At 43.1% G+C, this 11,105-nt stretch overlaps 1 protein-coding gene across 1 annotated transcript in view; it reads left to right on the top strand.

Moving 5' to 3' along the window:
* DLL4 (delta-like 4 (Drosophila)) overlaps positions 1–9,528 on the top strand; it is a 12,242-nt gene extending 2,714 nt beyond the window's left edge. The window contains exons 2-8 of the mRNA XM_009319266.1: positions 975–1,035; positions 1,144–1,274; positions 2,697–2,866; positions 3,958–4,177; positions 4,650–5,358; positions 6,097–6,205; positions 7,652–9,528. Coding sequence (XP_009317541.1) covers positions 975–1,035; positions 1,144–1,274; positions 2,697–2,866; positions 3,958–4,177; positions 4,650–5,358; positions 6,097–6,205; positions 7,652–7,657 — 1,406 coding nt within the window. The 3' untranslated portion in view covers positions 7,658–9,528. The remainder of the gene's footprint in view (positions 1–974; positions 1,036–1,143; positions 1,275–2,696; positions 2,867–3,957; positions 4,178–4,649; positions 5,359–6,096; positions 6,206–7,651) is intronic.
* Positions 9,529–11,105: the final 1,577 nt, after the last annotated feature.

Below are 11,105 nucleotides of genomic sequence, written 5' to 3'. Positions count from 1 at the left end.
TCGCCCCGGGGCCTCCCCGGGCCTCGGGCCGGCCTGTAAAGCTCGCGGGGGCCTCGGCGCACTGGAGGAGCATCACCCGCCCTGGCGTCCCTAGGCCCTCGTCTGCGCTAACGGGGCGTTCGCGTGGGATAGGGGTGGCGCGCAAGAGGCCTTCGAGAAAACGCGGCCGTCGGGGAGCTTACGGGGGCGTCCTTGATCCCGGGCCTGGGGACCCAAAAGCCCGGCCCCTGGCCCGGTTCCGCCAGCTGGCCTGACCCTGGTTGTCGCCGTCTTTGCGGTCAGCCCTTAAAATAGGGTGGCTGAGACAGCAGGGTAACGAAGCGCTGTGCACGGTTACCCGGTAGGCCCTTGGGGCCGTGTTTTCATGCTGACCTTTCCGCTCCCTGCCTGGGGAGAGAAGGCTCCACGCTGAGGATTTTGGCCCCTTTGGCTGCAACTGCCAATGCTGTGCTTCACCTCCGTGAGCGTTAGCAGCAAAGAAAGAGCTAGCAGAGACAGGATCTTGGCTGATATCCCTGAATCGGCGATATCTATTCCAAGTTAAAGTGCTAGCAGCTTGCCCACACAAACGCTTCCACCGTTCCTGCTGCCAGAGGAGATGAGACAGGTGTTGCGGTGTAGTAGTGGGAATCTTTGCTGTGGGCTCAGGGTCCCATTGGGTTTTTTCAGTCTTTCGTTAGCACAAGCCAAAGCTGCCTCCTCTTGCTCCTTTTCTAGCAAGAGTTGCAAGAGTTCACGTTTGTTGTATAAACAGAAAAACTAAAGGACAGCTTGTCAAATGTTGGCTCTCCTTGTTCATTTCCTCCTGCTCTAGAACTCCCTGTACCGAGAATTTTTAAAACAAAGCTGTGAAAGTGCAAAACTGTTTTTCAAAGTATTCTTTTAAAAGCTGGCATTTACCCTTTTAAGAGTGTATTCCATAGTGCCATGTGTATTTACCTAAACATTTCTGCTTTTTTATGTTCCCTTTACAGCCATCTGTCTGTCTGGATGTACTGAACAGAATGGATATTGCAACAAGCCTGGAGAGTGCATGTGAGTAGATGGCAGTTGCAACCTGAACTTCAGTTAAAATGTCGCCTTGTAATAGAAACTTAAACTCTTTTCCATGTCATTAATGTTTTAATTTGACTTTTCTTTTAGCTGTCGTCCCGGTTGGCAAGGCCGCTACTGTGATGAATGCATTCCCCATATAGGCTGCCGCCACGGGACTTGTAAAACACAATGGCAGTGCATATGTGATGAAGGATGGGGTGGCCTCTTCTGTGATCAAGGTTAGTTCTGAAGGTTGTGCTTATGGCTCTAGGCTGGGTACTCCTCAGTACTGGACCAAGAAATCTGACCCATTCCATCTAGAATTAAATTTCTGCAAGGTTCATACCTTGCATCAGTTTGCACCACCGCTGTCTTAGATACCAATTCTTGTATTTTAATGATTTTGTCTGAAAACAAGCAAACGTTTTTGGTAGCTGCAGTTCTTCTCTTGCAAAAAAAGTTTTTCTCTTGGAAAAAAAACCAACAACCTGGATGAGTGTTGAAGAGGCAAGTTTTCTGCCTGCTCAAGCCAAGTTTAACTTATTCCCTGTACATCTATAACAATTTACTAAACAATTTCCAGCAGCAGTAAACACCATCATTTGGGCCTTCCTTATTTTGCATACAAGGAAGTTAACTCATGTGATAAGTCTGGAGCATGAGAGAAAAATCATGTAAGCAAGAATGAAAAGTACAGGTTCCATTTTAAGGTACACCAGACCACTTCCACCTATTCAACCCATTGAATCACTGAACCGTAGCCAGCTGAGCAGTCATGTCCTCAAGGCCATATATGCACTGCTGGCACTGAGATCATCAAGTGCTCAAAGCAAGCTAAGTGTTTTCGAGACAGTTATAGGATTAAGATGGCAAAGTCTGAATTAAGCTGGAAAAGTAAAGTTGCAGATCTTTTTCTGCTTGTAGTTATCTATTAACCAGTTGTATTCCAATTACTCTGTGGTTTTTATAGAGATAATAAAGATTTTCTACTTGTGTCCTGTGAACTTGTGTGCTTAACCTCTGTCTCAAATTTAAAGGAAAAAAAAAAAAGGACCGTCAAGCTTGGCAGAGCATTTAGACAGTTTAAACTACTAACATTCATAACAAGAGAGCATGGTAAATAAACAGTAAAAGATTTCTAGTGTTTGTTTAAATCTCCAAGCCAAAACATCTTTATTTCCTTCCTGCCTCCCCAGAATGTGCCTCGGAGCACACCTTTTAAAGATGGGGCTCACTGTTTTAGTATGTGATCTGTTGTGCACAAAGTGTCTATAGTGCCGTGGCCTGTCTTTCAGAGAACACACACTTAGGAAGTAAGTTTTCCAACTTGGCATTTAAATCCCACTGCAGCTAATGGGTGCACACAAAAAATGGAGAGTGTACCAAAGCACTAAGAAAGTTAAATTTTTGCCAGGTCTCTCAAAATTCAGAGCTCATGTATTACAGTGATGGACGTAGAGAAATATCTAAAATTGATGATAATCTGAAACATCTGATTATTACTGATAATAGCCTGGATAATCATCTCCAATATTCCTTTGGATAGCAAAATGAAATACTTCATTGAAAATTCTGTCTTTTTTGTTGTCTAAAGTGTTTTTGTATGAATGTCCTTTCCCAGCTGTCAAAGACGTTTTCTCTAACTCCTGGTATCTTTGCAGATCTGAACTACTGCACTCACCACAGACCATGCAAAAACGGGGCAACTTGCATGAACACTGGCCAGGGCAGCTATACGTGTTCCTGCAAACCTGGCTTTACCGGTGTTGACTGCGAACACGAGATCAGCGAGTGTGACAGCAATCCCTGTAGGAATGGCGGTAGTTGCACGGTAAGGGCATTTTAAATGCAAAGTCTTTGTGTGAAGCAAGCCCTGGTATACCTTTTCAGAAATGGTTCTGTAACAACATAATGGGAATTCGATAGTACACAGGTTCATTACCGACGCTCACAACTATCATACTGAACCCTTCCCGAGAGGTGTCAGGGGAGGAAGTCTGTTACAGGAGGAGATGTATCATCTAGATTAGAACTAGTCAACTGATCCTTAGGTTTCTGTGGCAGCCATTATGAGAGCTTGGCAAGATCCAAGGTTGGTGAGGGAGCAGGTCTTAAAAAAAAAAAGCTTCTCAAACCAAGGTTCATACAGAAATGCGCTAAGTCTGCATTTTAATAGCAAATAAAAGAAAACTTCCGCTTTCTGTTACGGGAGCGTAGTGTCAGACAATATGAGGGCAATCAGCTGAAACACTTTCTGTGAAACAGGGTCCTGCCTTTTTAGTTTCCTGCAGTCTAGTGTTTCTGTGTGTTTTCGGACCCAGTCAATGATTGATTCTACCTGTTGATAAAGACTGATCGATTATAGATATCAAATGTAATCTGATGCATGTTTAGATTAAAGCTAATGGTGCAAGACCGCAGCTCCCTTCTCCCAAGGCCTTGGAGAGGGTACTTGGAAAGAAGAAACAGTTTTGTCGTGATCTAAGTGGTGGGACTTATCCATGGCAAAGCAACGTAAGCCCTTGTAAAGAAAAAAAGGGCTCTTATGCCGAGGATAAATGGCCTGATCACAGCTGTGTAGGTCGACACATGCCATTCTGCTCTGGGAGGACCTCAGGGATCCCATTAGACAGTAGTGGTGTTAGCAATGTTTTTGTCTAGCTGCCTGTAGGCTCCCTGCAACTGCATCTGCTCTGCTTGTGTAGCTGCATGATTACTCCTACAACGCTAAGTACGGCTGATTCACAGCTCTATCCCTCACAGGCCAGCCTGCAGTTATTTACTCTCCAAATGTCACTTTTGCCACATCAGAGTGTGGACGAGAAGGGACTGAACAGCTCTTGCTGCCGACCAAAAATAAGCATGCAAGCAGCTATCATTTGGTGTCATCAAATAACAGTGGCCTAATGTTGTGTTTTGCAGGACATGGAGAATGGTTATCACTGCCTGTGCCCCCCTGGCTACTATGGCACTCACTGTGAGCACAGCGCTTTGACCTGTGTAGATTCTCCATGCTTTAACGGTGGCACATGCTTGGAAAAAGAACAAGGGGCCAGCTACACTTGCATTTGCCCTTTCGGCTTCACAGGGTCCAACTGTGAAAAAAAAGTAGACAGGTGCACAAGCAACCCGTGTGCAAATGGTGAGTCTTTTTATCAAAAAAATCTCGTGTCTCTGACTCGTTTGTGCTTTTCAGTGCAGAAGTGATAGAAATCCAATCTGACCTCTACTCTTCCTCTAATACATTAGTCCCTCTCCCCCACTGTGTTTCACATCTACCCTAATTTTAGTCTCTTGCTGGGGGGGGCGCTTTCACTGGCATTTTCTGTGCAACAAAACAATGCACAAGGTTTAGCATGTGATGGGGAAGATGGCAGAATTAAGTAAGTTAAATTAACTTTATTATATACTTAGAAGGGGCATATTTTTAAGGCATGGTGATACAATTAGGTAAACTAGAAGGAACTTTTAGATGTGCGGTTGTTTTGTAAAATAACCTCCCTCTTCTTGAGATAGTATAAAATGCTATCATGTTTAGGTTTAGGTTTAGGTTTAGGTTTCCAAGTCAAGTGCATTGCAGACTAATTTTTTTTATTTTACTTTTTTTTCCTCAGATGGTAATTGCTTTTACCTTGGTCAGATTCGTGTGTGTCGTTGTCGGGCTGGTTTCTCTGGTCAGAAATGTGAGATAAACATCAACGATTGTGCCAGAAACCCATGTTCCAATGGGGGAACTTGTCATGATCTGATCAACGATTACACCTGCACGTGCTTGCCAGGCTACAGTGGCAGGAACTGTGACATCAAAACCAGAGATGAATGTGCTTCTGGGCCATGTGAGAATGGAGGCACGTGCTACAGCGGACTTTATAGTGCCAACTTTGTCTGCTACTGTCCTTCTGGCTTCATGGGCAACCGTTGCGAATTGCCAGTTTATTCAGTGCCCGTTACACTTCCTCCTAAACCAGTCCCCTGGATTGCTATATCCATGGGGGTGGGGCTGGTGGCTTTGCTCATACTGTTCTGCATGATAGCAATGGTCATCAGGCAGATGAGGATGCACCCAGAGCAGGACTTGGAGACAATGAACAACCTGTCTGACTTCCAGAAGGACAATCTCATTCCAGCTTCCCAGCTCAAAAACACCAATAAAAATAAAGACCTTGAAGTGGACTGCGGGCTGGAGAAATCAAACTACAAACCCAAGAATCATAAACTGGACTACAATCTGGTAAAAGACCTGACGAGTAGAGGGACACAGGAAGATAAATATTACAAAAGTGAAAAGTGTTTAGGAGAAAAGTCTCCCCTCCGACTACACAGGTGAGAATACAGTCTTCCTTCTAGTCTTTCTTAAGGCCCCTCATCTTCATACCAGTCTAGAAGCAGATGAGAAAATATGGGGAAAAAAGAAACCTCGAGCAGAAAATATACAACACAAACCAGAGCAAAGCCAGGAATCTTCGTACTGGAGTATGTGTGTCATGGCCAAGTGGCATCCGTAGCTAAGTCCATTAAATTGAGTGTTTGTGCAGGGTGCTGCTAGTGTGGGTACGGTGAAGGGGAAGGGGAGTGGCTAGGTCAGTGGTGAAAGTAAGAAGTGTCTTTCTCGGTAGATCTTGGAGGAAGAACAGTTAAGGCCTATAGCGATTAAAAATAAGTATTTTGCTTATTAAGAAGGCAAAATGATCTGCTTACTGAGAAGAACGATAGAGTAAAAATAACTACTCTTTTTCAAAAAAAGAAAAGGGCAGATGTTCACTGGCTGATCAGTCTTCTGATACATGTACTGAAAGTCTTGTCTGGGATCTGCTTGCAGCTGTTACGCTGAGGGATCTGAGGAGCACACTGTTAGGCTGGACATGGCAGAAGCATAGGAAGACATCCACTTTTCTAGCATAATGTCCTGCCATCATACAGAACATGTGAAACTTCATCCTCTGCACTTCCCTCCCACACCTTCACGGCTATCTCATTCCACCCCTCCATAGTCATGGTAGATTTTGAGAGTCAGGCTTGTCAGCAGTCAACTAACGTTCTTTTCTCTCTGCCCTGCCTTAGTGAAAAGCCGGAATGTAGGATATCAGCGATATGCTCTCCGAGGGATTCGATGTACCAGTCCGTCTTTGTGATAACAGAAGAAAGGAATGAGTGCATCATAGCCACAGAGGTAAGTAAGTACACACGTGTACAGGCATAAATTCACAAAGTAAAGGCGTAAATTATCCTTTAGAATTGCATCTGAGAAGGTTACTCTCTTTCCAGGGATCCTAATGCTTCCCAGCATTCCCCTCTCCTCTTCTGTGGCCCACACAGAACATACAGTGGGGAAAATAAAGAAATTAGCAGCTCTGATTTTATTAAACCAGAGATTTTGAGCTTAGATAAGTCAGCGGGAGATGAAAGCACGGAACATCAGCCCATAAAAATTCAGCACACTGTAGGATTATTTCCTCTTAAATAGGTAGTCAGCAAAAATGGAAATAGTAATCGTTCGTAGACCCGTTGATGTAAAGCCACGTTTTTTTCTCATGACTACAATGGATAATCTGTGTTCTGTGGAAACAGGCAAAGCTATAGATTTCCAGCAGAAAATGGAAGGTAGCTGCATGTGTTAGTGGATAGGCATAACAGCCATTTAGGAAAGTCTGTAATAAGGTAGTTTCAACCTCTTGGCGTTCAAGCTCCAGCTATATATTCTCTAACAGAAGTTAACGCTGTCATTGATAAACACATCTAGATTTTGATGTTATATTGAAAAGTCAGAGGACAGATACACGAAAAAGGAAGAGCCTAACATTGAACTTTAAAGACTTTAAAAAGCAGCTATTGAGGAACCAACCATTTTTTGAAGAATTACTGACCCTTTGGAAAAAGGCTCAATGGAAGTTAAAGGCAATTTGACATTAACCAATACCTGCCTTCTTCACTGTAGCCATCTTCAGGACTAGTTTCAGACTCCAGGAAAGAGAAGCTTGCTGTGCCATATAGCAGTGATCTGTGAAGTCAGATCTGCAGGATTCTGTCTCCCTTGCCAGGGTGGATATCAGATTTCCTCCTGAAGGCAAGCCGGAACACAAGTCAACCAACAATATTAAAAGTTTAAGACTAAGTGAAAGGATTTTCAAAGATACAAATGACAGCTAGACGCTTCATTCCCATTAACTGACCTAAATACCGTATCTTCCTTTGAAGATCTTGCTGAGCAAAGCTAGGCTCCCAGATTTACATCAGGCATCTCCGAAGCGTTTTTATTTTCAGAATGACAGCCCCTGAAGCCTCTCTCCACATCATACAGGCTTAATGCTTCTGAACACAAGCTATTTAACTACACCATATGCTTTTTACAGAGACCTAACGTTGAGCACCCAGATTTGTAAGCATTCTTCCCCTCAGTCCAGGTAGAGAGGCTGCTCATCATACAGACGACTTTTTTTGCTGGTGATTCTTTGTCCCTGGACACAGCCAAAAACATTGAACGCTGATAGTTAAACTGCAGTCATGTCTGGCTTAAATTGCTTTGGTTTCACATACTTGAATTACAATTCGTTAGTTCTGCAGTGCTCTGTGTGCTGTGCTTCCTTCTCATTCCTGGTATTATTTTATATCCTGACAGGTATAAGACTGAAGATCAGCCCATTTGCACCTCAGATTTGGTAATGCCAGTAGATGGACGTTCCTGCTGCATTGTTTACAATTCAGAACTGGATTGGACTGTTTTTAATTACATGCAACTTGCTGCTCTCAGGCGGAGGATGGAACTGGGTGAACTGGACAGACTGTGAATTTACTGAAAGATGCAATACACCTTTTTGTTCTTACTGCCCTTGTTTGAAGTTTGATACCAGAATCTCATTGGCTATAGAAGAGGGGAGGCAGAAGGAAGAGAGAGGCGTTAAAAATGTTGTTTCAATTTGTTTTTAAAAGATACTGAGGCCAGTTCCTCATGGACAGACCCCTGGCTTTCCAGAACTCTGGTTATGGGAGGTGCCGGTAGATGAGGAGGCACTTAACTATCACAGATGTTGCCGCGGAAGGTGTGAAGAAAGACACATTGCTATGCAGAGAATGGATACAGTATAAACGAGGTCTCCATTTTTTTCTGGGTTTCAAAGTGCCTAAAATGTGTCAAGAGAATCTAACAAGCCCAAACAGAGACTCGACTGCTCTTTTCGCAGTTACCTGAACAGTATTGGGCAGGGGTGGTTGATACTTCCTGCTACACATCTACGTGCGTCTCCTCTCTCCTGCTGCATGTACTGGGGACTGCGTAAGGGGCGAGACGAGGAAGGGAAGAGGAATGTCGAATTTGCATGTCATCTCATATGGTGATGCTTTGGAGAACTGATTGACCCAAGCCACAATATGGGACAGGATTTTTGTGGATTTAAACATTGGAGAAGGAAAAGTTGTGATAAGGAATGTGTGCTCCCTCTTCCCCATTGATAAGGAGGAGGCGTGATCCCAGCTCTATTTAAAGCCTTACAAATGCGTTTAAAATCAATCAGCTCCTAGAACCTTTATGTGCTGAGCCGTCTCAGCTGTTTTCATGCCCTTTGCACTACCAGTGATTGTGAATAGACATTACTTTTTTCTTCTCCTTCCTCATTCTCTCCCCCCTGCCTTATTTTGACACAAATTTGGGGGTTTATGTCATGTTTCTGAATTAGGTGCCACCTTCTACTGCAAATAGTCTCAAAATTGCAGCTGTTACTTTCTGAAGGAGAAGAAGCAGTGTGACCCCGCCCATTTCTCCATCTGGTTGTAAAACTCCAACTCCTGTCCTTCATCCCGGTTCCAAATGCCCAATAGCGAAGCACCCACTGAGATGCCCTCTGCCAAGACAGGTGGAGATGAGAGTGAGAAGGTTCTAGGCTCGTCCTGTTTCTTTCATGCCCTCCCACCTCTACAGGGAAAAGGGGAAGCCTGCCTCGGGAAAGCAGAGGCGTGCAGAAACTCTTTTCTTAGATACGTATTTACAGCAACAATACTGGACGCCCCAGTGGAAAGTGCTGTGCCGCTAATGAGATGAGACCGTGGGGCGGGGCAGAACGAGGAGGGAGGAAACAAGACCTCTTCGAAGAAACCTGGACTGTGCTCTCTCTCGGACAGCGATATTCCTGCCCTTGTAAATCCTGTTGTTGGACTAGCCCATCTACTGCCTTGAACTGTGCAGACAAGACCCCTTCATAATGTCCACTACTGACCTTCTGCTCTGACCACATAGGACCATTTTGAAGATGACCTTCAGAAATCAATAATATGGGGTTTAGTTTGTCTGTTTGTAGTTTATTTTGAAGACTAGTACTTCAGTAATTTAAAAAAAATCAGAAGCACTGAACTTTCTACGTTTTATAACATTATTTTGTATATAATGTATATTTATAATCAAAACAGAAGTGTAAATATGTTTATTACTTCTCATGTAATGTTTTTAATGTGATGACAAAGTTTGAATTTTATTTTTTTTTTCAAGCAATGAAAATACTTTCCTGCTACTACAGAGTTTACTGTGGTTTGTCCTTTTACACTTCAGGTTCCATGATTCTGTGACAGCCAAGGTTACCTGGAGCCCCAGAAGTAAGCTTGTCTGCCTGCTCCCTGCAGTCAGCCCTACACTTAGGTTTTTTCACGCCGACTGCTGTCGTCTGCTTTTATAACCGTTAACTGATGTCAACAAAGTTGTTCAGCTGCGTGGCATTCATCTGACAGAAAAGTTACACATATTTATATTGTGATATTTTATATAATATTTAAATTACATATTTATATATAATGATATATTATATATATATATATATATATATATAATTCTCTTGCAATGGAGTGGGACTGAACTGTCAGGAAAGTTATTTTTGTTACCGCTTCACTCTTCCTCTTCCATGACAACTTGTGGCATGGAAGATACAGATCTAATACCATTTCAGGGCGGCTTGTGGCTTAATAAATGTGCTGGCTTGGGGTTCACTTGCAGAGCAAGATATGATTACTATTTTTTTAATCCCATTTCTTTAAATACTTTCAGTAAGACCCAAATCTTGCCCTACTCAGGTTACTCTTGCGCAGGGTCTACATCTACACCTGCAAGATTGTATCCTTGTTTGCTTGATTGCGATGGGTGAGATTTGTCTTTCACTTGTGGGATCAGGGGGAGTTTCGGGCTTTCTCCTCCCGAGTTCCGCACGCTACACCAGCAGCCGTGTCCTCCCAGGGCATCACAAAGTCGTTATCCTCCACAGCCCTTTTGGAGGACGTTTCCACAAAAAAAGTGTAAAAAGCGCACGTGTATAGAACGCTCCCAGCAGGTTTAGTAGCCTTTGAAGCACATACGTTACAGACAATTAAATCTCTCACTAGGTCAGCTCGGTGCAATAGAGCCAACCTCTGAATGCACAAAAGCAAAAACTGTAAGAACAGGAAACCACTGCTACTCTATTTTAAAACCAGACTTTTTTTGTTGTTGTTGTTGACAAAACGCCAAAAAAGCATCTTAGTGTTGGATGCCTTTCCTTTCTTTCCCCAAAATAAAATCCAACCAAAATTTGCTAGTTTTTAAAAAAACAGAAAGCAAAAATCCCCACTGGTGTTGAAAAAGCACCATAACAAATTATTTTTACTTTGTCATTAAAATACTGCAAATAACGGTTTATAAGGGTCCTTCTTAGTGTATTATTAAGGTTACATAAATACTATTTACTTTGGATGGTTTTGTTTCTCCCTCTTCAGTTCTTTTCTGAGCGAAATTAGCTTTCAAATCCCAGCCAATTTCCCTGGCTACCATAAAAATAAATTTAAGATGAAACTCAGAAATAAAAAGCCACCTCCCCCTCCCCAAACGTTCACCCCGTAGAGCAAATTATGAAAAACAAGCCATTGACAAAAAGCCGAGCAGATGCTCCCTGCTTGCAGTCCTTCCTCGGCAATGTGAAACAAACCCAACAGATGCCTCTCTTAATTGAGCACATGGATTACATACACACATGCACTCTGTCCTGCTTAAAACAAAACACGCACAAAAATCAAACAGGAAAATAGCCAGAGAACTCTTCCCAAAGCCTAGGCAAGCAGGA

The sequence above is a fragment of the Pygoscelis adeliae genome, unplaced genomic scaffold, assembly GCF_000699105.1.
Source record: "Pygoscelis adeliae isolate BGI_AS28 unplaced genomic scaffold, ASM69910v1 Scaffold22, whole genome shotgun sequence".
Lineage (NCBI taxonomy): Eukaryota > Metazoa > Chordata > Aves > Sphenisciformes > Spheniscidae > Pygoscelis > Pygoscelis adeliae.
Note: the sequence above shows the minus strand (reverse complement) of the source record. Positions and strands in the feature narration are given on the sequence as shown.